This window comes from Rhodofomes roseus, assembly GCF_022264815.1.
Source record: "Rhodofomes roseus strain CIRM-BRFM 1785 chromosome Unknown C8Q71scaffold_36, whole genome shotgun sequence".
Classification (NCBI taxonomy): domain Eukaryota; kingdom Fungi; phylum Basidiomycota; class Agaricomycetes; order Polyporales; family Fomitopsidaceae; genus Rhodofomes; species Rhodofomes roseus.
The window spans coordinates 317,764-342,922 of NW_025952992.1; the positions used below are offsets into that span (position 1 = coordinate 317,764).

At 54.5% G+C, this 25,159-nt stretch overlaps 7 protein-coding genes across 7 annotated transcripts; 3 read left to right on the forward strand and 4 right to left on the reverse strand.

Annotated features, from left to right (window-relative positions):
* The first annotated feature begins 8,843 nt into the window (after positions 1 to 8,843).
* On the forward strand, positions 8,844 to 11,620 carry C8Q71DRAFT_911766 (monooxygenase). The gene is made up of 11 exons (XM_047929146.1): positions 8,844 to 9,082; positions 9,133 to 9,366; positions 9,421 to 9,540; positions 9,614 to 9,781; positions 9,821 to 10,064; positions 10,125 to 10,222; positions 10,273 to 10,307; positions 10,367 to 10,537; positions 10,591 to 10,646; positions 10,703 to 10,764; positions 10,821 to 11,620. Exons 2-11 carry the CDS (start codon positions 9,334 to 9,336, stop codon positions 11,529 to 11,531), a joined length of 1,698 nt encoding a protein of 565 aa, XP_047773160.1. The 5' UTR covers positions 8,844 to 9,082; positions 9,133 to 9,333; the 3' UTR covers positions 11,532 to 11,620.
* A 198-nt stretch (positions 11,621 to 11,818) lies between these two features.
* C8Q71DRAFT_399421 (uncharacterized protein) lies at positions 11,819 to 13,795 on the forward strand. The gene is made up of 2 exons (XM_047918315.1): positions 11,819 to 12,087; positions 12,142 to 13,795. The coding sequence occupies exon 2, from the start codon at positions 12,160 to 12,162 to the stop codon at positions 13,675 to 13,677; it is 1,518 nt and encodes a 505-aa protein (XP_047773161.1). The 5' UTR covers positions 11,819 to 12,087; positions 12,142 to 12,159; the 3' UTR covers positions 13,678 to 13,795.
* Positions 13,796 to 14,383: 588 nt separating this feature from the next.
* Positions 14,384 to 15,209, forward strand: C8Q71DRAFT_863101 (uncharacterized protein; the record flags this gene model as incomplete). The annotated part of the gene is made up of 4 exons (XM_047928122.1): positions 14,384 to 14,622; positions 14,680 to 14,696; positions 14,762 to 15,040; positions 15,091 to 15,209. 4 exons carry the CDS (start codon positions 14,384 to 14,386, stop codon positions 15,207 to 15,209), a joined length of 654 nt encoding a protein of 217 aa, XP_047773162.1.
* Positions 15,210 to 15,480: 271 nt separating this feature from the next.
* Positions 15,481 to 17,662, reverse strand: C8Q71DRAFT_399364 (N-acetylhexosaminidase). Its single transcript, XM_047918314.1, has 6 exons — positions 17,033 to 17,662; positions 16,744 to 16,983; positions 16,258 to 16,691; positions 16,121 to 16,205; positions 16,029 to 16,069; positions 15,481 to 15,971 (listed from the first exon to the last, which is right to left on the reverse strand). Exons 1-6 carry the CDS (start codon positions 17,570 to 17,572, stop codon positions 15,638 to 15,640), a joined length of 1,674 nt encoding a protein of 557 aa, XP_047773163.1. The 5' UTR covers positions 17,573 to 17,662; the 3' UTR covers positions 15,481 to 15,637.
* A 499-nt stretch (positions 17,663 to 18,161) lies between these two features.
* On the reverse strand, positions 18,162 to 20,558 carry C8Q71DRAFT_789745 (uncharacterized protein). Its single transcript, XM_047925272.1, has 9 exons — positions 20,253 to 20,558; positions 20,112 to 20,182; positions 20,020 to 20,058; positions 19,956 to 19,967; positions 19,824 to 19,905; positions 19,637 to 19,775; positions 19,360 to 19,584; positions 18,992 to 19,306; positions 18,162 to 18,942 (listed from the first exon to the last, which is right to left on the reverse strand). The coding sequence occupies exons 1-9, from the start codon at positions 20,325 to 20,327 to the stop codon at positions 18,272 to 18,274; spliced, it is 1,629 nt and encodes a 542-aa protein (XP_047773164.1). The 5' UTR covers positions 20,328 to 20,558; the 3' UTR covers positions 18,162 to 18,271.
* Positions 20,559 to 21,628: 1,070 nt separating this feature from the next.
* Positions 21,629 to 23,391, reverse strand: C8Q71DRAFT_717903 (uncharacterized protein; the record flags this gene model as incomplete). The annotated part of the gene is made up of 3 exons (XM_047921200.1): positions 21,629 to 22,410; positions 22,469 to 23,050; positions 23,109 to 23,391. 3 exons carry the CDS (start codon positions 23,389 to 23,391, stop codon positions 21,629 to 21,631), a joined length of 1,647 nt encoding a protein of 548 aa, XP_047773165.1.
* Positions 23,392 to 24,354: 963 nt separating this feature from the next.
* On the reverse strand, positions 24,355 to 24,672 carry C8Q71DRAFT_717899 (uncharacterized protein; the record flags this gene model as incomplete). Its single annotated transcript, XM_047921199.1, has 1 exon — positions 24,355 to 24,672. A coding segment is annotated over one exon (318 nt), but the record flags the coding sequence as incomplete, so codon positions are not given.
* Positions 24,673 to 25,159: the final 487 nt, after the last annotated feature.

The following is a 25,159-nucleotide window of genomic DNA, read 5'->3' on the forward strand; positions in this document are numbered from 1 at the left end:
TTTACTGCTGAAAGAGCTCCCGGGTCGTTCAGCGGGGCGATGATGTCGGCACTTTGAGGGGCAATAGACAGCGACATGAGAGTTGGACTTGCTGGAGTTGGAAGGGCACATTGGCTGAAGAAATCGGTTGGAAAGGAGCGTATTTATATGGATGGCCGCAGTGAGCCACTCCACCGTTGGAGCATAATGCAGCAAAATTCACAGAATTAAACAAAGAGATAGAGTATTCCTTCGCTTAGGTCGCTTAGCTCGACCTTATTGTTGACCAGAATGGTCAGACAATCTTCCTGGTGGCACAATCGAGTAAGGCCTAGACTCGATCTTGCGTTGTTTCCACTCCTTCACCACCTCGGGTGCGTTCCTTAATCGACCCTCTGGTAGCCACTCATCGGATTCCGGTCCGTATCCGACCCATCGAACTCTGTACTCGAGTCGACGTTGACCGTTAACCTTGCGTCGTCGTTCATTGACGATGCAGTCGACCTCATACTCAGGTAGTTCATTGAAATCCAACCGATTAAGTCTCTTGATCGGTCGGTTCCCAAATTCGGCCGGAGACGCATTGTACTGCTCCAAATGCGCGATGTTTATTACCGGGTGCATTCCGTATGACTCGGGTAGTCGAATCCGGTATGCGACGGAGCTGACCTTGTCGATAACTTCAAAAGGTCCATCGTACTTCATAAGAAGCTTGCGTCCTCGGCCAGTCTCTGCGCGAAGTAATTCCAGCGAGTGAACGTTCAGGACTACTTGATCGCCTACTTCAAACTCGACTTCCAGTCGTCCCTTGTTATAGGCTCGCTTCTGATACACCTGGCCTAAAAGTAGAGCTTCTCGGGCTTGGCGACGATCAGCTTCAAACCTAGTAGCAAGATCGACTGCGTTCGGATGAGTTGAGTTTCCAATTTCTTGCTGAACGCTCTCGGGAGAGTGAAGCAACTTGCTCGCCGTGATCGGGTGATATCCTCGTAAAAGATAGGCCGGAGCAAAACCGGTTGCAGAGTGCGGAGTCGAGTTGTATGATAATTGAAGTGGACCTACATGATCGGACCAGTCGTCTCGGGTCGGTCCAATGTACGCTCGCAAGGAAATCTCCAACGTCTGATTGAGTACTTCTGTTTGACCGTCCGCCTGTGGATGGTATGCCGTAGTAAGAGATCGTTGAATATCCATAAGTCGACAGACTTCCTTCCAGAATTCACCTCGCCAGCGGATATCTCGGTCAGAAATTATCTGTCTCGGCAGACCGTATTCCTTGAATACTTGGTCAAACAAGAGCTTAGCTGTTTCCTTCTCAGTGATCTTGGTAGTAGTAGGAATGAATAAGCCATACTTCGTAAGCTTATCTACTATAACCAGGATATTGTCAAACCCTGAAGAGTTCGGCAATTCCGGTATGAAGTCCATTGTAATGACTTCAAACGGCTGAGTTGGAACTGGGATCGGTTGCAGTAACCCGACTGGTGCGTGTCTCCTCGGCTTGGATTTTTGACAAATATCACAGGTAGAGGTATATCGCTTAATGTCTCGAGACATTCCCGGCCAGTAGTACGTTGTGGCCAACCGATTGTACGTCCTGTGGTAACCCGCGTGAGCTCCTTCCGTTTCTCGATCATGGGCCTCCTTCATGAGCTCGAGCCGTTCCTTCTGAGGAATGCAGAGTCGATTATTACCCAAGGGATCGGTGAAGTAGACCAGACCGTTTTCACCAAGACTATACTGAGGATACTTTGAATTGGTTATGCTTTCCTCTGTACGAAGCGTCTTTACAATCTCTCGATAGTGACTGTCGGACTGATACCCCTCAACTAGTTGTCGGTGGTATTGTTCCGATAGTCCGACTACTAAAGAGTAATTGCAAGCCGCCTGATAGACGATAGACGGTTGGTCTGGGTCGATCAGAACTGTCTCCTCAAATATTGGATGGTCGTTATCGTCGGAGGATAGAGTTTCACAAAATCTGGACGCGACTTTGAGAAGCTTCTCCTCGAATTTGGGGCTCAAGGACTCGTACATATCCTTTAGCGGGTCATCGACTTCGTCCTTCAAGGACAGAGACGTAGTCGGATCGGTAGAAGGTCCTTGCTCAATTGGAACACGTCTTCTCAATCTTGAAACGGGATCGACATTAGAGTGAACTCGACCGGCTCGATGTATGATCTCCATGTTCGGGTAGGCCGAGAACACCGTTCCCCAAGTCAAAAGTCGACGATTGACGTTCTGGAAGGTCTTACTCCAAGTTAACGCAGCATGATCGGTAATTGCGAAAACCTTTGACCCTTCCAGATATCCTTGGAATTTGATTAAACCTTCCTTCAGAGCAAGGGCTTCGCGCTCGGTCGGAGAGTAGTTCCTTTCAGCGGGTCGCAGAATTCGAGACCAGTATGCAATGACTCTTTCGACATAAACGATCGTATCTTCAAACCGATCGGCCCACTTGGTCGTTCGAGGGACGTCATTCTCAACCTTGGATACTGCTGTTACAAGGCTAGGAATCGCTTCCTTCGCTTCGTATGATCGTAGCAATCGATCATAGAGTCGCGTTCCCTTCAGGTCCTTGATAGCGATCGGCTGAACTTGCTGTAGGATCGCAGCAAGGCCGTAGTCGCAGGCATCAGTATACAGTCGATATGGTCGACCCGGTATTGCATACGCTCGGACAGGAGCATTGGTCAAGACTTCCTTGCAGAGCTCAAACGCTTCTTGATGACTCTGATTCCATTCCCATTCCTTCTTATCCTTCTTCAGCAACTGAAAGAGAGGAGCGGCAATCCATGCATAGAATGGAACATACGACGAGAAGTAGACCATCATACCTAAGAACGTCTGCAGTTCCTTGACGTTCCTAGGTTCAGCGAGATTGATTATTGCGTCGACTTTCTCTTTATGGGTCGATATTCCTAGCCGTGATACCTTCTGACCCAGAAGCAGAAGCGACTGATATCCCAGGTGGCATTTACCGGGCGACAGCGTAAGACCAGCTTGCTCAACCGATCCGAATACTCGATCGAGATGCTCAATGTGTTCCTCCAGTGTATTGGAGTATACTACTATGTCGTCGATGTATACCAAAGCGAAAACCCAAAGGAAAGGAGCGAGAATATCTTGCATAACTCGCTGGAACACGCTCGGCCCATTACGAAAACCGAAAGGCATGCGCCGGAATTGATGCAAACCTCGGTGCGTCCTGAAAGCAGTCTTCTCCTTGTCTTGCTCAGCCATTTCTAGCTGAGTGAATCCGGAGAGAGCATCCAAGGTTGATAACCATTGCGAACCGGTCAGAGCTTGAAGAATTTCCTCCTGCTTTGGGAGGGGAAACTCATCTGGAATGACTTGCTCGTTTAGTCGTCTGAAGTCGATTACCATTCTCGGTTTAGAGTTACGGTAGACTATGAATGCGGGCGCTCCCCAAGGACTAGTCGAGGATTCAATTACACCAAGTTGAAGCCATGAATCCATTTGAGCATCAATGACTTCTCTCTTGGCCGGAGAAGAAGGAAAAGGAGGTAAGGAGATCGGTTTAGCGCCTGGCTTAAGCGGTACTTCCACCTTAGCGTTGTAATGTCCGAGTCGACCGTTCAGGCTGAACGCGAGCTTGTGCTTGGACACTACTTCACCGATCTTAGCTTGATCGGTTGGACTCAGGTCTTTGCTAATATCGACTGCTTTGAGGAGTTCCTCCTCGTTGACATCTTCGGGTACCGTCTCGCTTGTCTTAGGTCCTCCTTCTAGAGGATCCGAACTGGTCGGATCCTCTGAGGTATCTTTCCCTCTGCTGGTGATCAATTCCTCGGCTTTACTCCTGACCGTTCCACTGAACTTCCTTTGTTCCTCGCACATTTGTCGAATCAGATTGACATGCGCGATCCTGGATTTCAGCTGGTCGGCTGAAAGAGTCTGTGTTCGATCGAGCCAAGAATGGGGATTTCTAGCCGTGCCAAGAACCTGACCTCGATCTATGGTTAGGGGTTGGCGTCCTAGATTAGCGACGTGAAGGAAAGGATCGGTTCTGGCAATCAAGGACTCTGGCGAGGCTAAACAATTCTCTGACGTCTTGTAAGACTCGAGATGCCTTTCCACGAGTAGAGCGTCATTGTCTCCGAATGGGGCCTCCACTCGTACTCTTCGAGATGATTCAGGTGGAATTATTACCAACTCGGATGATCGAACGACTGCTTCTCTAGACCTTTGCTTCACTGCCTTGCGCTTCTTCTGTTGCTTGCGATGCAGGCGTCGCTTCATAATCCGGTCGGACGCTCCCAAAGCTACTTTGAAAGCGTGACCGTCCTCGTCAACAAACCCAGAACCGACCGAATTCTCAATTGGAATGCTGCGACCAGAGGATCCGAATTGCACCGTACTATTCCCCTCCTGCCGAATAATAGACAAAGAGTATTGATCGGCAAAGTCATTACCGAGGATGAAGGGAGTAGTCATTCCTTTCACTACATAGGCCTCGACCGTCATGCGAACCAACCCCTGATCGGTTTTGAAATGCAAGTCGATGGGCACAAACCCTGATATCTTAGCATTACCGATGACTTGTACGAGGTTAATTCTCTGACCGCTCTTGAGTTTAGGAGGTGAGTCCATAGCTTCTAGAGCTTTGGTCGAAATTAGAGTAATATCCGAGCCTGAGTCGATGATTATCTCAGTCGGATTCTTCTCCTTGGGTCCTAGAAAACCCTGAGCCTTAGTAGCGGATGATCCCAGGAACGAACAACCAGGCGGTCGTGACATGAACTTGGGTAAGGCGAGTACCCGGTCGTTCTTAGATTCGTCTTTGGTCGAGCCCACATTCTTCTCCCAGTACTTCGCGATCGATCGGCGGCTCTTGCGGTTAGTCGAGGACTGATCGACTTGTCCGACAAATGCCGTCGCTGAAACTTCATTTACCGTTGCCGAACCGGTTTCCCCCTCCAGGGCCTCAGTCTGATCATTGGTGACCTCGGTCAGCATTACCGGGTCCGATTCAGAGGAGGTAGACTGGAGGGGTTGCTCAAAACCCGACTCAGTCTCACTGTCGAGAGCGTAGTATGTATTCACATAGTCGTCCTCTTCAGCCAGTTCTTCAACGGACATGCTAGCGAAGTTAACTCTAGCTTCTCTACGGCCTTTCCTTGAGTGAGGACACTCATCGTCCCAGTGGAAAGGACTAGAGCAGTGTCGGCATGGTCGCTTGCCGAGTTCCTGAGGCGTCTTACGCTTCGACTTAACCGAATCATCGCGTGGAAAGGGTGCTTTCCGATCGGTAGGTCGGTTGCGCGAGTCGGAAGTCTTGGACCGAGAGTCGACCGCGTAAACTTCAGCGTCGACCGCTCGGACCCTAGCGTCTCGATCGGATGCCAACCTCAGTAGCGTATCCTCATAGTACCTGATAGCGTTCTGAAGGTCGACAACCGATTGGTACAAGTGAGGCTGAAGAATGGTACTCCAGGCGATCGGAGAGCCTTCCAAAATCTCACCAATAAGTTCTGAATCCGAGTAATCGTAAACGAACTCGAGGAGTTCAAGTTTGCGAATATAGTAATCGGAGGGAGTCTCCCTTGGAGCCGTAGAGTCGCGATACTTGGCGCGATTAGCCTTAGACTTCTGCTTATCGAGCCAGGTCTTGTTCATGTAGTGATGACCGATCGCTTCCTTCAACAGAGACCAGTTCTTCTGGAGGCTGTCACGCTGGAACTCCGGCAAGGAGTAGTACCAGTTTTCGGCTCCTGCTCTTAATCGACGCGGAACAACTGCTCCGAGTTGCTTTGCAATGAGTCTTGACTCCTTAGCGATCTGGTTTACTTTCATGATCCATCGCGCGAGCGTGTCGATGTTACCATCCCAAGTTGGAACGATGTCGATCTTCAACTTGAGATCGAACCTTGGAAGGTTCGCCGTATCCTCCTCGCCCGACGATCGAGTATCGCGTTTACGGCGAGGTCGTCTTGGAGTTTCCGGACCGTCATCGTTTCCGTCAGGACCAGAGTCGTCTGGATCGCCGTGTCCTCGGCGCGGTCGTCTACCTCGGCCACCTCCTCCTCCGCCTCGGCCACTGCCTCCTCCATGGTGGTGGGAGTGATGAGGTCGGCGTGGGGGAGAAGGAGAGCGATGATCGTCTTCGTCGTCCGAAGAATCATCTGAAGGGTCAGAGGGTGGAGGAGACGGTTCGCGACCGAATAATTCCGTGTACCTGCGACCAGTCCGGCGTCGGTCGCCATGATTTGGGAGAGCCTGTGATCGCAATCCTGGAACTCTGGTGATCGGGTCGATCATCCGTCGAGTCGGTCGAGCTGGTCGTCGTTCCTCCGCTTCACGACTGTGCTCGTCGCGACGAGTCGATTTAGAAATGTGTGGCGGTAGATCTCTTTTCTTACCACCTCCTGCTTGCGAAATCGACGAACCAGCTCCCTTAGGTCGTTCAGGAGGCTTAGGGGCTTCCTCTTCCTCCTCCTCGACTCCAGACGGGAAAATCTTTGCGATCCTAGTGAAGTACTTTAGCACGGTCTCCACCTCGTCCCGGTAGCATGCACAGAGAATTTGGTAGTCATGCGGAGTGTATGCTACACTAGGATCGAGCCCGTCTTTGTCGAATACGGGAACGTTCGGGACTTCGTACAGTTGACCATTCAGAAGTCCGGCAGCATTGTAAAAGTAACTGCTGAGCTTTCGTTTGAGCCACAGGTAAGTGTGCTCATCAGGTCGGATAGCTACGACGTGCCCGTCCTCGTTGTACAGAACACTAGGAAGCGTAATGAAGCTATCCAGCTTATCAAAGATTTCTTTCCAAGCTCTAGTTTCCTTTCGCTTGAAGCCTTCCATAGAAATCTGAGCTGGTAGGGAGTACAAGTCTCTCTGAAGGTAAGAGAAACCGATCGATCGAGCCTTAATCCTCTTCGCAATGTCCAGATCGAGCGATTCCATGTAGGATAAAGGTGAGGCGGTCAGCGGCGCGTGAATAGAGTTCATCTTTTCAGCAAAAGGAACGAATTCGGTGAGGGGAAGCCCACCGATTAATTCGTGGACCGGCAAAGAGGAGAAGTCGATCGGTTGACCCGAAACAATCGGATCGGCGAATAGTTCTTCGTCGAGTCTCTGTTTCCCTTTGCCTTTCTCAGGCGATTGAGAACCAGAGTCTGGCTTCGATGCATCTGAATTTCCAACATTCTCGAAGCCTGAGCTTCCTGCGGGAGTAGCGTTAGCGTTAGCCATCTTGAGCTTGCAAAAAGGTTAGTCGGAATGTTCGTTTGATAAAAGTGGACCCCCCAACGTCCACCAATGTTATGGACTGGGATTGCTAACTTACCGAGTACTTACTTAGTAACAACCGTCGGTAGTTACGTAATCGTAGTCGCCTTAGTTAAGAAATGAATTGAGGATTATCTCGTTGTGAAGAGGATTAACACAACGATTTGAGTGATCGACTTATGAGGTTTAGTCGATCGAGAATCGATTTCGCTCAACAAGTTCACGCACTAAGTCCGGAGTGGCACAGTAGTGCCTACGTTCTTAATGAAGCTAAGAAACTTGGTTGAGCAAAGTAAGTCGGTTACGACTTTAGTGAATAGAGCGTTACAACAATAGTTGAGGATGCCACTAAACACGAACCCGACTCTAACCGTAGATCGATGAAGCTTACTCTTACCGAACCCTTCAGAGTAGCGCGAGGCTATACTATTGAAGGGGTCAAGGTAGATCGACTTAGCGCACGGCTATAAGTACGATCGACCTTAGTATGTCCAGCGCGGAGCTATGGACGATCGAGTGGCTCACACCAATAGATTGAAGTTCAAGAGAGTGTTATTTGTCTGGTCACTACCACAGTGTTTAAATACATTCCAAATGTACTAGAATATTCTACAAGAGAACAATAGCCTTTCCAATGTCCTCGGTCGAGTACCCCGTATACTCATTGTTCTTAGACCGAACCGATCGGCTTTAGTTCGGTTGCCCTTGCCGAGTCTAGACAAGTCGATCCCTCGCCCGAGCGATCTCCGGGATCAGCTGATACTGACTCTAAAGGGTAAGTAAGGACTTGTACCGGAAAGGAAGGTCTTCGCCGTAAGTCACGTGTCAGCGCTTAACCACTTTGACAGGCTTTCGCGACTTAGGCAATCCCTTTGACGTTAGGCCTACCTAACAGAATCCGACAGATCTACAGCATGTTAGGGTGTGGTAAGGGAGCATGCTAAACAGTAATTGATTCACCTTCGACACCGGCGGCAGATGGGCTTGACTCTGTGAGCAGTGAGAAGGGGCAGAACATATGTAATGATGTCTATTCACCTTTAATGGCGTTGTCAGTGGACTCATCACAATGGTCGCTTCCTGTGTATCCGGAGTTGTAGAAGGAACTGCTAGATGCCTTGTCACTCCTCACATCCTCAGACGTTACTGAGGGAGCCGTGTGGCCGTCAGACGAGCACATCTCGACCTTGGCAACAGAGTTCACAGGAGGAGAGATGGGCGAGTCAGACTCGGAGGAAACCAGAGAGGGATCCATGAGCTGTGTTTTCACCGATGTGGGCCGTGTGAGGGAGGAGCTCAACGTTGCCGCCGGCGTCGGACACCTGCAGCTGAACGCGGGGCATTATGTAAACGGAAGCCTGAGCCGGACAAGTCATGTGACATTTCCGTCTTTATTACTTGGAGTTGTACAATGCGTAACATTAATGGCCACCAGATGTGCATATGGCCACCCAGCGTACCATTCTTCCACTCGTCAAGATCTGACCGAAGAGGAGGTCTCCGTACTTTCACGCACGGCGCTGTGCAAGCCTGTGTACGCAGGGATGAGCTGGCGCCGCTCCTTCCTTATCGGGTAGCAACGCGGTCATGGACCGCTGCCGCTGCGTCCTCTTCGTCTGCAGGCAACCTGCAGGCCTCTGCAGGCCAACCGTTTCCATCGGGCTCTCTTTTCATAACGGCTCGGCCACAGTCAGCAGCGATATCAATCTCTACCAAAGGCAGCAACTGTAGCCATGTCTGGCTGAGCTGCACGCGTGCGGTGCCGGCGGAAGCTCGAGTGACGCTCACTGAAGTCACAGAGGCTCGCCATCATGATACTTAAGTTAGTAACCGTGGAGGACTGTTCGCGGTGAGAGATGCTGTTTAGTATTACGCATCAATGACTCAGCGGCAAGATAGTTATCCCTGCTCGAGTCAGAGTGTTCCCATGCATCCCTATCCGAGGCCGCTCTATGGGTCACATCATACTCGGTGGAACAGCCTGCCTGGGGGTGGTCGCGGACGACGGTATATAAAGAGCAGTTCAAACAGAGAGGGCCCAAGCACCGGAGCATCTAGTAGCGACTTTGACTCTGAATCACCGGAGACGCAACCCAAACAATGAACAGCACTCTAAACACCTCCATCCTCATTGTAAGTTTTTCGCACTGGCGTTTTCTTGCTGGCATTCATGATTGCTCTCCACAGGCTGGTGCAGGCCCCTCGGGCTTGGTGCTCGCGCTCGCGCTCGTGAAGAACGGCGTAAAAGTGCGCATCATTGACAAGGAGCCGTTCTATCGCCCTGGTCAGCGTGGCGCCGGCATACAGGTGAGCCTTCATTCATGGTAAACTTGAAGATCAGGAACTTTGGCGGTGCTGATGCTCGTTCCATTCCCTGTAGCCTCGAACTCTCGAGATCTTCAACTACCTCGGCGTCCTCGATGACATGCGGGCCAAGGGAATCATTGCGCCAACGCAGCGCCGCGTGTACAAGTTGCCGGGTGGAGTCGAGCCTCTGAAGACAGTCAACATGCTACAGTACGACGAACCGACCCCCTCCACGCCGATCGTGCGTTAGATCTCTGACTTTGACCTTGCATGTGTATAGATCGCTCACCGTTCAGCCACCCTGAGAAAGGCCAATGGTATCCACATTGGTCAGGAGAATAGCGAAGCGATCCTGCGAGCCCACCTCGCGAAGTACGGCTGCTCGGTTGAACTCGGGACCGAATTGCGCGATCTTGAACAGTACCCCGACCACATCGTCGCTCACGTCGCCAGGAAGGCTGGTGATGCGGAGAAGATGGACACGATCACCTGCCACTTCTTGGTCGGGACTGACGGAGGCAGAGGTAGGTTTCTGCTTGGATACGAGGCTTCTGACGTGCTGATTTTTCGTTGATCTTGCGTAGGAGTCACCCGGAAGTTACTCGGCCTGACCTTCGAGGGAGAAACCCGCGCTCAGCACACTTTGGCGAGCGAGATTGAAATCTTCAATCTGGACCGGAACGTGAGTAGCTCAATCCATTTCACAGCCATTACTGACTTCTCTATGCATAGTGGTGGCATCAATGGGGCGACATGTCGACGATCTAGTGCGTGCATTCTCTTAGCAGGTTAATGGCAAAAGGCTAATCGTGATGCCTGCTCGCAGCTGCATGATGCGTCCGACAGAGACACCCAATTCGTTCTATGTCGCCCTTGGTGGCAACATCGACTACGAGAAGCTCGAGTCAGACAAGGACGAATTCGTCAAGGCCATCTACGCCGCTACCGACCGGTACGACTTGCAATTTGGGAAGCGCCACTGGATCTCGGATTGGCGGTGAGTACCTACGACTTAAGGACATACGCACGTTACTGACGGTGCTCTAATAGCCCGAACATTCGCATGGTGAACAAGTTCCGCGAAGGGTGTGGCTTCGTCGCCGGAGGTGAGTACTTTGTCAAGGACGCCTCTCTATAATGACTGTTCTAATGCCTTTGGAAGACGCCGCGCACGTTCACAGTCCGACGGGAGGCCAAGGCCTAAACTCCAGCGTGCAAGACTCGGTATGCGACAGCTCAGTTTACTTTAAACAACTCCGGTAACTCATGCTCTACTACAGTTCAACCTGGCCTGGAAGCTCGTCCTCGTCGCGAAAGGCTGGGCTTCCCTCGACCTGCTCGACACCTACACCGAGGAGCGCCTCCCGGTCATTGCCGCCATGCTGCAAGAGAGCACCGCGCTCCTTAACGCTCTGCAAACCTCGAAGACAAGCGGCAAGGACGACACGGCGTGGAAGCGCGAGAGGCTGCTGAAGATGCTCGGCATCAACTACCGCTGGAGCTCTATTGTCGTGGACGAGCGCGCGGAGAAGCCGAAGGAACCGGTCGACGTCTATGGCGGCGAGACGGGTGGCGATCTGCGCGCGGGCGATCGTGCGTTGGACGCTCCGGGCTTGGTCGTTATCGACGGGTCTGGCGACCAACAGGCTACGCTGTCGTTCTTCAGCATCTTCCGTCCGATGTACCACACCGTCCTCCTCTTCACCCCGGATGGCAGCGTCGTGCAGCCCATCCTCGAGGAGCTGAAGCGCTACCCCACTGGTAGCGTGAAGACCGTTGTCGTCTATCCTCGCGATGCGGCGGATGTATCCACCGTTGTTGAGGCTGACTTCACCGCTGTGGACAACGAGGGCCATGCGTACGCGGCGTACGGCGTGTCTATTGAGCGTCCCGCGACGGTCGTTATTCGCCCTGACGGTGTGGTGGGTGCGATTGTGTTTTGCCTTGATGGGTTGAAGGCGTACATGACTGCCGTGTTCTCCGCACTCTAGTATGGCCCGTCCAACGGAACTCGCCCCTAAGAAATGTATACATGCTACGTCGACTTGGATTGCAATACAGTGGTGATGATTGAGAGAAAGAGACGACTCGGAAGATATCACGAGGGATCCGTAACCCGTAGTTCGGCAACAGCGTGCACGGTGCCGGTGCGATACTTACTACATAGTACTATAGTCCTTGCCAGCGCTAGTAGGTAACCTGAGTCATGACTGCGACCGACTGAGCTGGAGGGTCTGTTGTCTGCTTCATACGATTCCCGTTGCGATCACTTCGACTCGGTCAACGCTCTTCCTCTATTCTACGCTGCGATCCGGGGTGGTATCGGAGCAGTAACCATTGTGCCACTGCCGTGCCATGTTCCTTCTCTGTTCTCTGTGCCTGAAAGGTCGCATACAAGCACTGGCAACGCCTCCTCCCCAACCTGCCTCTGTCCACCACTCATCCAGCGGTGTTGTCTAGTACTGCCTGAGACATCCCGTCTCAACTATCGCTCAGCTCGTTGTCCTATTCATAGCTCAGTAGTCCTCTTCCACGACAGACGTCTCGGTATGGCCCACATCCTTTCGCCGTGATGCAATATCACTAACAGAAGTACTTGAGAAGTACAGCAGTTACGCGATGCGAACTTTCGTGGTCAATGAGAGGGTCGCCGAGGATCATCACGAACGTGCCAGTAGCCCCATCGACCCCGCGCGCTGCGCAGCCATCAACAAACTCCCGCCGGATGTTCTTCTGCTTATTTTCCACCAAGTACGTTACACTATCCAGGAGTCTCCAGATGGGAGGATTCCCACAATTGGCCAAGATGACACCCACCTGCGACCATCGTACCAGCACCCAACGCGGACGTACTTCTTCTCAGAGTTGATCGCCTCTGTGTGCCGCCACTGGCGGGAGGTCATGTCGGCGACGTCCTCCTTCTGGACCCACCTGGTCATTTGGATTGGCGAGGAACCGACACCGCTCTCCCATATACGCGATCACCTAGCGTGGTCGCGGGAGCATCTCCTCGATATCTGCGTGTTGTCGGGCAGGCCCCTTGGTGCTCCGTACTCGTCCGCGATGGAGAAGGCACAAGTCGACGCGACCATGGAGCTGCTCGTCCCTCACATGCAGCGCTGGAAGACTCTTTGCATGAATGTCCTCTACTCTACCTCGCTCCCGCTTCCTCGCATCGACATCGTAGGCCGTGCAGACAACCTAGTCGAGCTCGAACAACTGTTCTTCGATGACTCTGCTGCCGTCGCCGATGCCGCCGACTCCTCAGTCATCAGGGAATTCCATACACCTCGGCTAGACGTACTCATCATGAGTGGCCTGCACTTCCGCGAGTCCTACGTGAAGCCGTTTCCTCGACACGCGATGCCTACGTGGCTCAACGAAGTCAAGATCTTAGGATACGGCGCCCACCACCCCGCATTTCCTGTGGTCGACCTGCTCAGATGCCTCGTGAGCTGCGAGGTATTGGATGACGTCGAACTCGCGGACCTTGCACTCGATCTTTCCTATATGGGACCACCCGTACTCCCGCCTGCTAGCTCATGGACGCCGTGCGTCTGCCTCGTGGGGCTGCCAGGCAATATTATAGCGGAGTATCATCGCTTGCTCGACTACCCCTTCGCCGAAACAATTTCATACACGCGTTGCACCATGGAGAGACCGGCCCGGCTCTGCGAATGGCACTCCCTCGATCTCAACGAGATAAATAGCCCGCCGTCGCTCCTAAGCTTCCTCTTGCTGGGGCAGAATAGGTTTTCGGGGAACGAGGTATCGTTCACGGACTGCGACGGACTGGTCCCCGCTGTTTTGTCCTTCATTGCTCGGCCATTGCTGGGCGGAGCCCTGTGGCCTTGCGCCACAGTCACCCGCCTCACCATCGACAGATGCGAACGATTCCGTAGCTCGCATCTGCGGGAAGTACTCGAGGCGCGACGCTCCGCGCACGCCGCGACGGGCTATGCAGAACAGGACGATCCGGGGTTCGTGGTTAATCCGATCACGGAGCTCTATGTGAGCGACTGCTGCGAGCTGGACCCGGGCGATAAGGAGTGGTTCGACGCGAACGTGTACTGGGTTTGTTGGGACAACTGGTGGGGGGGCACTGCCAGTCAACATCACAACTGGCCGCGGTCGTGAACGCAGTGCTGGGTGTGTGCCATCTAGGTCTAAGTACTGTAGTTCGGAAACCCATGGCCTCACGTACTGTAGAAATCGTTATATCGTTCAATGGAACGTGAGCACGTACGCATGAGCCATGACAGTACTCGGTCTTCGGTGCATACTACCTTACCAATTTTACGGAGCCAGCGACACGCGCAGTCGTCAAACGTCCCGCGCCCATAGTTGCCTGTCCGACGTTCAACGGGGCATTAATGTCATCCGAGTCACTTAGACTTCGTAACAGTATCTACCATAGCCATCGCAGGCAAAGAACCCTGCGCGGGTACCGATGGAGACAGTACTTGTTCGAGTCGCGAGTCGCGAGAGGAAACATCCCCACCGGACGCCGCAACTTGGCCATGTATGGAAGGGCCATTACAAGCGACTGTATTGACCGCCTGATGTACCATCCACTCGGCCCTCCTTCAACCTGAACATCGAAGACCCGTGAGTAAGAGCTCAGCTCCTGGCAGTGTTCATCACGACATCCGACGGATAGCTTTCCTAAGCTGTCCGTCCGAAGCGATGCGCCCGGGCGCGATGGGGGCCATGCGACTGCGCGCAGCTCCGAACAGCGCCTGCCATTCCCCTATATGAACGATTGTTGCTAGTTGCACTCAGCCTACTTATCCCCATCTCCTTGATCAATCCCCGTTGACCCACCAAACCTCACACATTCGACATGGGCCTCTTTGATCTCTTCGGGCACGACGACGCGCGGCAGCACAACGACTACATCTACAACACGCAGTATGTTCCGGAGCACCACCAGGCCTCGTTCACGCACGAGGCGATCTCTGCCGCAGCCGGATTCGAGGCCATGAAGGCATATGAGAATCACCTCCGCTCGACGGGCCAGCAGCCCAACCACGCTCTGATGAAGGAGCTCCTCGCAGGCTTCGCTGCCGCCGAGGTAGACAAGTGCGTCTTCCGATGCTGCTTCTTTAGCCGAATCTAATCAATTTAATGGGCGCATAGGCTTGCTGAGACGAAAGGTGCGGCCCCTTGGCGTCCAGATGCCAGATCTCCAGGACCGAACTGACGTTCTTGCGTCGCCCAGGTCTTGACTACCTCGACCGCGAGAAGGCCAAGCGCCAGGCTGTCGAGCAGGCGCACCACCTCGCCAACGAGCGGTACGGCCACGGCCAGAACGGTATCGAGTACATGCGCCAGAACGGCGGGTACGGCAACGACTACAACCCGGGCTATGGTGGCGGCTACAGCGCCCCACAGGGATACGGTCCTCCTGGCGGTGGGTACGGTGGCCCTCCCGGCGGTGGATACGGAGGTCCTCCTGGTGGTGGCTACGGCGGGCAGCAGGGCGGGTATGGTGGCGGAGGTAAGCATGCCATTCAGTCATCAGGTAGCCTAGTACTGATTGTGCTGCAGGCTATCCCCCTCAGGGCGGATATGGCGGTCCCCCGCAAGGCTACGGAGGCGGAGGCGGAGGCGGAGGCGAGTACGGTGGCTACCGGGGCCAGCCTAGTGGGGGCTACGATCAGTATTAAGCGTTCCTTGAGGTATGTGCCGGCTTTCCAGCTTGAGATCAGTGTGGAGAGCTTACGTCCCGCAAGCGAATGCCAGGAAGTCGTAACGACCAGTGTACACCAAAGCTCTTGTTGAGGGATGATCCACAATGTAAACAATCAGTCGTGTTGGATGTCAAAGCCGTAAATCTGTAGTATATTCGTCATAACTCGTTGCAATGTTTATCACGCCGGGGGTACTGGGACCAACTGTCAACCACAGACTGCACCGAGTACCAGGAGAGCCGTTCACACGACGTCAGTGTCACTGTCCGAACACGTCGGGATTCCCAATGAATACAATATGTCCAATAGCAGTCCATTAGGAGACCAATCGTCTTTGAGTAGGATGTCCACAACTTTTGACAGGCACACAAAGGTTCATCGACATCAGCAATGCATCTACCCTCTTACCAGTTGAGGTCACACTCATCGGGCCTCAACGCGCACCAGAGCGGCTGAAGCGCGATGCTGCGCACGCCGCGCTGCTGCATCCTGAAGCTCACGTCGTGCAGACGCGGGAGGGCCGCGGTGACGTTGCCGCCCGCCCCGCTCCAGAAGAGCTCCGCGGACGCCCCCGCGCGGGGCCAGACGATGGGGTCGAGGTTCGACGGGCCGGACTGCTCGGTCCAGAGGTTGTGCTGGCCGCCCGCGACGAGGGAGTACTGGTCCGAGGTCAGGTTCGCTAGTGGGTCGAAGGCGTAGGAGTTCTGCCATGTCTTGAAGGGCTCGCACCACGAGTTGCTAGGAGGGCATGAGCATTGAGCACTGGGGATGTCAGCGTTGTAAAGAGAGACTTACCCAGCGGGGTAGTCGCCGACCCAACCTCCTCCACCACAGTCCTAGAGGAAAGGCATCAGATGGACCGAGTGATGAAGAAGCGAGGTACGCACGAGGTAGAAGTAGTTAGAAGCAGCATGAATGATGCGGAAGCCCTTGTCGGCGACTGCCTTCACATCCTCGGAGGATATCCATACGCTATCATACGTTTAGCATGAGGAAGCACAGCTTCCGCTACGCGGTCACTCACAGAACATAAGTCTCGTTGGAGAGAGTCAGGTTGTAGTTCAAGACCATCTCCTCCCAGACCACTGGCGTCTTGCCCGCCGCCTCCAGCGCAGCGTGCGTCTGCTGCGTGAAGCCCGACAACGCATCGTTGAAGCTCAGCCCGGTCGCGTTCAGGTCCCTCTGCGTCTCCTCGTCGTCATCGTAGCACGGCATGTTGATCTCGTCGCCGCCGGTGCTGATCAGGCTCGAGGGGAACATCTTCGCCAGCTCCGTGAAGAGCCCCGCCGTCCACGTCGCGATCGTCGAGTTCGTGAACCGCAGCTGGCCAGCGGGCGGCTCGTTCGCGTATGTCGCCCACGGCCGCGCCTGGTTGCAAGCAACGAAGTCGGGGTGCGCGTCCGCGATCACGGCGGTGTGCCCTGGAGTGTCGATCTCCACCATCACGTCGATGCCCCGCTGCTTCCTGTGTGAGAACCATAATACCTCCGGACGGTCTGGGAACACTCACCGCACCGGCGTAGGACACGATGGTCTGCACGTCGCTAGCAGAGTACACCATGTTGGGGCCGTACGCGCCGTACGCCGCAAGTTCGGTGTAGCCCGGGATCTCGAGCGGGAAGCTCTGGCTGTCGACGACGTGCCAGTGGAACTCGTTGAGCTTTACCAGGCTCATCGTGTCGAGCGTGCGAAGGATGTCCGACACCGGGAAGAAGTTGCGGGACGTGTCCAGCAGCAATCCACGGTACGGCTGTCATTGTCTTAGCTGACACGCTAGAAATGAAGGCAGTGAGACTCACGTAGGCGGGCTTGTCCTCAATCTCCACAGGCGTGTTGACCGCGTAGACCGTCCCCTCATACTCGTACCACAGCTGTCCGAACGTCGTTAGGCCGCGATACAGACCAAGCGTCGAAGTCGCTGTGATCGTCGCGGCCGAGCCATTCGAGGGCACGGTGAGCGTATAGGCCTCATCCCTCTCATCGAGGGGCTTCTGCGCCTCCGTCGTGATCGAGTTCACCTTCGAGCCCGGTGCGAGGGACAACTGGAGCTCCGTGAGGTACGCCGCCGTCTCGAACGCGCTGACATCGCTCGCGCCGCGGCCTACGACGAGGCGGCCGAGGCTGTCGGTGAAGAGGTAGCCCTGGGTGCGCCCGATGGCCTCGTAGAGATCGAGCGGGGCGCTGAACGCGACGCTGGGTGCGAGGGTGATGTGGAAGCCTGGAGAGAGCCGGAGGGCACTTGTGCCCTCGGACAGGCTCTGGGGAAGCGGCCAGAGCGCGCCGACCCGAGACACGGCCGCGAGAAGCGAGGCAGCGACGACGACCGCACGGTGGAACATGGTGGGCAGAGTCAGCTGTGTGCTGTGCGCTCCTGGAGCTCGCTCTTGTATGTCGTTCACACAGGGACGATCAGAGGCTAATCACGCCGCGTGTAGACCCATGCAGGTGTTGAGCGCGTCTTGAGCGCGTTCCGCGACCGGTGCCAGCTGCCGACCTGGCAGTGACAGGCCTCCAGTCGCATGATCCCCTCGTCCGCGATATGTCTGCCCACGGCTTGTGCAAATACATCCTCGGTGTGCTCAGGCACCGACGACCGGTGGGATTCTGATCTTTCTTATCGTCTATTTCTTGCCAGTCCTGGGAAGCTCTCGATGAAGCTCCTGCGGCGTTCTCCAGCCTCGAGGCAGTACAATGGTTGTACGAAGCACTCACGAGCAAAATAGCGCGGATGGCTATTACGGCAAAAGCTATGCTGGAGGTCGCTGCGATGTCACCTTGATGGGACCGAAATGTAGCATGTATCATGTATGACGGCGCAATCAGTACTCAGCGCATCCGCGTGCGTTGCTCGGCAGGATATCATCGCAAGGGGTATTTTGCATGCCGACACATCCCAGTCTCGGAGTAAAGAGTCGAGTGAGAGTGGAAGAGATCTCCATCATCCAGTTCAGCTCAGAAAAGACAGTTTTCTAGATAGTAGTCGTAACCCACGTGACACTAGTAACAAACGCAATACCGATTGAACACCGCACAAACACCTAGAAAAGCAGATCGTCCAACCCATTCCCGGCTTGTGAGTTCGAGGAGGACGTCTGCGCGGCCGGCGTCGAAGTACTCCCAGCAGCCCCGAACGCACCAAAGGCGCCTACACCGGACGCAGGCCGGGCATTGGTCGCTCCCCAGATGCCGGCCTGTGCCTTCTCCCTCTCCAAGTCCTTTATCGACTTAGCACCGGCGGCCGGCGTACCTGGCTTACTTGCCGACGGCGATCCAAGGGACATGGACCACAAGTCCTCGAAGTTGGCGCTAGCGGCGGGCTTCGGCGTTCCAGTCGTCGCAGGCGGGGTCATGGTGTTGGCCCGCGCGGGTTGCGATGGGAAAATGGACGGCTGCATGGACGCCGTGGTAGGTGACATGTATGACGGGCGCGCGTACGTCGTTGTGGCAGGGGAGGCCGTCATGCTGCCCATGCTCATCCTGTTCGTGTTCATGGGCTGCATACCCGGGCGCATGCTCTGCACAGGGCTCATGGAAGTCATGGGCGGGCTCATCGTTTGCATAGGGGGTGTCATTGTCTGCAATGGTGCCTGTTGAGCGAAGAGGGGAGCAGCCATTTGTTGTGGTTGGGCAAGTATCGGTGCCACAGGAATAGCGGGCGCCGGCGCCGCCGCAGGTGCTGTTTGGAAGTCGTCGAAGTCGTCATCGAGCGCTACAACAAGGTCAGTAAATCGCCTCGACCTCGATCACCGACAACATACCATCTGTTGTCGTTGGCTGAGCAACAGCCGGCAACGCCTTATCGGTACCGGCCGGTGCGCTGGCGAAATCGTCGTCCATTCCAAGGAGATCCACTATTGGAGCACGCTCGGGAGCTTTGGGTGTTATGGGCGTAGCCGCAGTTGTCTGGGCGGCGGAGCCTCGTCGCTGCGTAGACGGCCTGGACGAGACCGAGTTCGACCGTCGTGGCAACTCCTCGTCGTCACCTGCGTCGTACTCCTGGAAGCCTCTTCTCCCCGCATCGTCCCGGAAGCCTCCTGCACTAGAGCTCGATCCCGAGTAACTGCTTCCGTAGTCTAGCGACCACAACTTAGTAGAAGCAGAAGAATCATCGCGCATGCTAACGCACCTCCGCTATAGCCTCCGCCTCCGCCTCCATATCCTGAGCCTCCACCGCCATAACCGGCGCTGTCATTGCCGAAGCCGCCATACCGGCCCCCGCCTGATGTGTAGCTCATAGCGTCGTTCCCAATTCCGGTGTACTTGCTCTTGTTTGTCTTCGCCTTCCTGCGCTCAACACGGATTTTGTCCACGTCGCTAAGCAAGTCCACAAGTTCCTTGGACCTATTCCGGACTGCGGGTCTGTCAGGAGGCATAGCTATTTACGCGGCGGCAGCATGACGCACCGTTCAGACCCTGATCTTTGCCCTTGTCATCTACGTAGTAAAAGTTCCGAAGCATCTTGACAGTGGCAATGTGAGAGCGGGCGTCGTCAACGACACGTTCGCTGCCATTCTTCACGAGGTACTCAAGGAGTTGCAGCGCCTACGCTCATTTAGCACCATGTCACCGCGCCATATGGCAGCAGCCTACCTTGTAGATCTGTCGCCATTGTCGTGCCTCCTTCTCCATGAAACGCGCGTAGATGGCCGGCATGATCTCGTTGAAGTTTTGGCTACGTGGCATGAGCGTGTCAACCACTGCAGGAACGGATGATAAACTCACAAGTTAAACGTCCTGTTCAGAGTTGTTCAGACAAGCATATTGAGTGGTCAGAGAGGGCACGTACCCTTGGGAGATCTCTTGCATCAACGTCGAACTCGCGCCCCTTCACGCGCAGTCATCACACCGTCCCTCATGCTCAGCAAGTCCGTGACTCACCATGGCTCGTCGTTCGTCGCCTCCCTGACCTTCGCCTCCATCTCGCTCACATTGAAGACGACATTCTTTGCCTGCACACGGTCATACCCAGTCCGGTTAACTCAAGTCCGCGTTCTCGCCCACACGCGTCCGGATGCGCACCTGGTTGTACATGCTCTTGATGTCGTACATCGTGATCTGCGAGAGCGTTGAGGAGATATTCTCTAGCCGGTCCATGGTGGGCAAGCACGAGTGAGCAGGACGTTACGGATGCGGCGAGGGTTACTGTGAGTGTACGACCGAAGCGGTGGCGAGCCTGAGGCGGTGTGTGACGAATCATCTCGGGATGCATCACATGCAGGTGACATTCCGTGACCAGCGTGACACCGCACCGTTCTCTGTCGTCCCTCTAGCTGCTCTTGACCTAAACCTCCCCGAGGAGTTTTTGATATGAGTTGCACGACAGGCAATGGCCAATATAACGGCGAGGAATAAGTTCAGGAAATACTCCCGACGTGGTCTCCTGTCACGGGGACAATTACTAGCCTTTTATGGTCAGGAACACGTAAGCTGGTCGGTCCGTTTTCCGCCCATATTCCAGCCCGTAATCGGGTTCCTCATTCCGCCCCGGAATATGTCCTGAACAGGCTCGTCTTTGTCATCATATCCTTCCCCAATTCTTGTCCGGAATAGTGTCCCTGTCCCGATCCGGTAAATGTCCTGAATATATGCGCAATAGTCTTCCTGTGCTTACCCTTTTCCGGCGCTGATCATACGCACAATAGTCTTCCTGTGCTTACCCTTTTCCGGCGCTGATCATACGCACAATAGTCTTCCTGTGCCAACCCTATTCCGGCGCCGACTAACCCAGGGATAAGTAGCATATCACGACCCCTCGTTGCAGTAGGCACGAGCTAGAGGTAGGGCTGGGCGCAGTACGTGAGTGTTCCCCGGGAAGGTCGAGGTGCAGTCCCACGGCACCATGGTCCATGGATCACTTCATGATCGTGTTGACCGCGCCCGTTGCGAGCCGTTGCTGAGAAGTAGCTACGACTCAACTACAGTATGTTCCGCAGCTCCGGCGCAGCGACCGACTCGGATGGAGCAACGCGTTCACTCGGTGCTCGGAGCTGCGTTGACTGTAGCAGTAAGTAGCCTGGAGTCCAGACTGCTCTTCTCCGTCGGGAGCTCTAGGAGTTAGTAGTCCTCGGGAGCAACGTGTTCGCTCGGAGTTGTCAGCCCCAACGCCGCTCGATCGACGTACGATAGCTACTTAGTACTTACAGCCTAGGCCGTCGTTCTCCGCCGGGAGCTCTACTCCACGTGCCAGCTCCGGCGCACAACTCTGTAGAGCTCGCCTGGAGCTCGCAGAGCTCCGGTAGCTCCGACTCTCTGCAACGCTGGATCAGAGGTCTCTAATTCTACGGTAGCTGGTTGTAATGTAGCTATACACTTAGAGCTCCATCACGGTACTATCACTTGAATACTACGCCGACGTTGTTTTAACTCTGTGAATCGATCAGCATCGCAGCGAGAAGTCAACGTGAACCACATACACGGTCAAGCGAGCGAACAACGATACAGCTCTCACCGATCTCCTCTGGAACATAAGCAAAGCTGGCAAAATGCGCTACGATGTCGGCGGAGTGTATCAGCGCAGTTTGCTCCGAAAAGCGGTCGTAATAGAGCTGAGTGTCGAGCAAAGGAAACCGCCGGTATGGATCGTTGGCGGCATGGTCTTGCGACAGCGGTACGTACTGGTCGACGATGAAGAACGGCTCCACGACTCGAGCATTGGACTCGGGGTCATTGCGAGAGTGGAGAAAGATAGAGGATATTTGCCCCGCACGTACAAGAGTGCGATCTGCCGACGTTTTGCTTAGAAAACAGATGAACGAGTTTCGGATGTTGCTGTCACGGGTTCCGTACGTTACACCAGATAGGTCGAGCTTGGATACGAAGCGTACAAGAGGCGAGAGACGCATTCGCCGGTCACCGATGGGACTATAGAATGATGCAAAGTCAGTGTTCCGGCCTGCGCAGTTCATGACATCTACAAGGGTGTTGTAGATAACCCTGTCCAATTTAGCATCGCTGAGGCCAGCATAGATGTCCTTGTAGGATACATCCTCGCCGTAGCCAGGGAGCGCACCGAGCACGTCGATGACCCGCGTACCGCGGGCGGCGTCTTGATAGACATTCTTGAACGCGTTTAGGACCTCGTGAATGCTGTCGTCTTTTGGCCAATCTGCCGAAGCTATCCTCCAGCGTAATTCGGCTGCGGCATGGAATATGCGCATATAAGTGAGGGGTATCTTGTCTGATATACCAGAAACTTAGAATGAGCTCATCTCATTGCGTTGAGAACAAACTCATACCTGTCTGATTGTTCGTTTTCAATCGCTGTATGATCCCATTGAAGCGTTCGAACGGATAGGCCCACCAGCCATGCACAGGGCCGAATAGCATGAGACATGTCGAGAGGTGCAGGGATAGGTGATGATTCGGGACAAGGTTGTGTTCAAATAGCTCTCTCAGCGTACGCAGGTACTCTAGCATATGATGGTCGTAGAGACGCGCTCGTTCAGCGCTCATAGAGCGACGGGACGCCAAGTCGACGGCAACGACAAGATGGATGAAATTATCGAGTAAGTGGTGCTCGGCTGTCGACGCTGTGGCACGGCCCCAGATGCGCGTCAGGGTGACGACCATATTGATTGTGCACACCGTCCTCCAATGGTCGGCCTTGAGCTTACCATGGCTGGCACTGCCGAAGTTCAACGGGGGCCGCTCGACCCATGAAGGGAGATACGTGGACTTGATGTCGCAACGCAGTTGATCGACAATTTCGGGAGTCAGGATGCGGAATTTGGATATGTCGTGAGGTCCGTTGGCTAGATGGAAATCAGCCGTGTCGCTCTTGAGAACGGGCGGCACTGCAAGGTGATCGACGCCGTGGTCTCGACACTGCGGCATAACAATGATCACTGGACAGAATAGCAACAGACCAACTATGACTCACCCATGCTAAGAGTGCTTTGGCGTACTCATGCTTTGTTAGCTTTTGCGGCGAGATGCTGTTGAACTGAGCCAACGCAACCAGGTAACCTTTCCGAGGCTGGGCAACAGCTGATAGAACACCTTTGCGCAGCGCGTCAATGAGACGATCGAGGTGCCTCTGCTGTTCCTCAGGCGTGTGCTCCACCGTCTTTTTGACAGTCTTATCTTTATGGTCTTTGATGTCGATTCCCCATACGGCCATGCAGTGATGTCGAAGCTCGCCTAGGAAGAGGTTGTGCATTGCGTCGACTACTGCGTACCGAGTAGGGTCCCAGTAAGGTAGGCGAAGGAGCTCCGACCATCGCAAGCCGTGCTGATCGAATAGCGCGTCTCGCTCCTGATGAGTGGCCGCGCTGCGCCATTGGTGGGCGATGTTCAGGTGCTCTTTCCAGGTGCGGGACGGCCACGGACGTGACAAGTCGTTGATTTCTGGTCGTTTGAGGAGACAAAACGAACAAAAGTGCTTCGAGGAATGGCCTGCGAACCCAGCGGCCTTACGAAGAGCAGGAAGATCGCATATCAGAGGGATAATGGCAGCACGAACGGTCCGTCCAGAAGTATGAAGGGCGGTTTGACTCAGCAGGAGCCCAGAGTGCCACAAGACCAGCATTTCATCGACAGTTGGACGCAAGAAGTGATTGAGTTGGTGTAGGGAGGGCTCATTTGGACCCGGTATGATGCCAACAAGACATATGTTCTCTGCCCGAAAGCGCAGATGAGGGGGAAGATTGATGCATACTAGATATATTGCGCCGAGAGAACGTGACTTCCCCGCTTTCTTATTGCCACCCGGATTGAACCAATCGATGTAAAGACCAAAGACGAGGTTGACGTCGGTGCCGGACTGTGCAGAGAACAGTCTGCCGTCGGGCCCCCGGAAAGTTTGCAGTGCTGGCGCCTGGAGAATGTCCCTCCATTGCCCATCTGAGGGCACCGAGCGGTCCCATGCGCTTTCCACGACCTGCTCGAGATCGCGTCGAGCGAACAGCCCCGCGATCCATGAGAATGCCGTGCGATAGGGAAAGGGCCGAAGAGGGGAATACGTGCATTGTGGCAGGATGTTGTCCGTCGAGCGGCCGCGGCGATCCTTCTTGACAAGCGGACTGCCACACGGCGGGCCATCAGCCTCGACGTATGTACAGCGGAGCGGGTATGGATTGGCAGGGCTGGCAGGGTTCGGGGCATAGATGCAGGAACACGAGGGGCATGCAGCGTATCGCGTAACCTCAGGCTCCAAATTGAGGGTTCTCAACACGGTCCTGACGTCGCGCGGAATAGAGTCGAGTATGCCATGCTGGTCTGCAGTGAGCGGATGTTGGCCACGAGGAGCACTGGCTGCGTTACAAGCGACGAACGCGCCGTAGAGTAGTGCACGTAAAGCTGCCAAGACAAGATTTGCCGCATCGCGACTCAGGCCCGAGAGTGTATGCAAGGCGCTAACTGTGAGAAGGGCAGCGAGAAGGAATGCTGGTAGCGCCTGCTTAGCGGTATGCCATGCGGCTGCAAGGAAGCATGAAAACATGGATGATAGAGTGATGTGTTGTTACACACCTGTTTCATAAACCTTTGGCTGACATACTTGCTCCTGATCCGGTAACTTGTATAAGCCTGCGAGTATCTTCTCCGCCTCCCACGCAGAAGTTTCGATGGAGGAGAGCGATTCTAGTCGCTCAGAGATCCTTTGAATGAGCACTGCTCGACGACTATCGGCATCCCTGTGGCCCAAAGGCGGTAGCGCAACGAGTGTCTGCCGCTTCGTTGTAAGCCAGTCGCGAAACTTGTGAAAGCGACGGCAATCATCGCTTTTCAGTACCAATGCAGGGGGTGATTCCGTGAAAGAAGTGGGTGCAGTGACGAAGACAAGCTTGGGGTCCTTGACGAGACGTGATTCAACGGACAGGGATGACTCAAGGAGTGAGAGCTCTGATAGTCTTCGTGCAACCGCAGCACCCTAGAGCGCTGAGTGAGTATTCACAATGTCCATGGAGCGCCAATACGACACGTACATT

What these genes read in the sequence shown, in the direction of transcription:
- C8Q71DRAFT_789745 (XM_047925272.1), bottom strand. Translation starts at nt 20,327, where the DNA reads ATGGACCGGCTAGAGAATATCTCCTCAACGCTCTCGCAGATCACGATG. An exon ending in AATGGCGACAGATCTACAAG is followed by an intron (nt 19,776 to 19,823) that starts GTAGGCTGCTGC and finishes AAATGAGCGTAG; the next exon opens with GCGCTGCAACTCCTTGAGTA. An exon ending in TCAGCCAACGACAACAGATG is followed by an intron (nt 18,943 to 18,991) that starts GTATGTTGTCGG and finishes ACCTTGTTGTAG; the next exon opens with CGCTCGATGACGACTTCGAC.
- C8Q71DRAFT_399364 (XM_047918314.1), bottom strand. Translation starts at nt 17,572, where the DNA reads ATGTTCCACCGTGCGGTCGTCGTCGCTGCCTCGCTTCTCGCGGCCGTG. An exon ending in TCCAACGAGACTTATGTTCT is followed by an intron (nt 16,206 to 16,257) that starts GTGAGTGACCGC and finishes AACGTATGATAG; the next exon opens with CGTATGGATATCCTCCGAGG. An exon ending in CTTCTAACTACTTCTACCTC is followed by an intron (nt 16,070 to 16,120) that starts GTGCGTACCTCG and finishes CCTTTCCTCTAG; the next exon opens with GACTGTGGTGGAGGAGGTTG.
- C8Q71DRAFT_911766 (XM_047929146.1), top strand. Translation starts at nt 9,334, where the DNA reads ATGAACAGCACTCTAAACACCTCCATCCTCATT. An exon ending in TAAACACCTCCATCCTCATT is followed by an intron (nt 9,367 to 9,420) that starts GTAAGTTTTTCG and finishes TGCTCTCCACAG; the next exon opens with GCTGGTGCAGGCCCCTCGGG. An exon ending in GTGTGGCTTCGTCGCCGGAG is followed by an intron (nt 10,647 to 10,702) that starts GTGAGTACTTTG and finishes TGCCTTTGGAAG; the next exon opens with ACGCCGCGCACGTTCACAGT.
- C8Q71DRAFT_399421 (XM_047918315.1), top strand. Translation starts at nt 12,160, where the DNA reads ATGCGAACTTTCGTGGTCAATGAGAGGGTCGCCGAGGATCATCACGAA.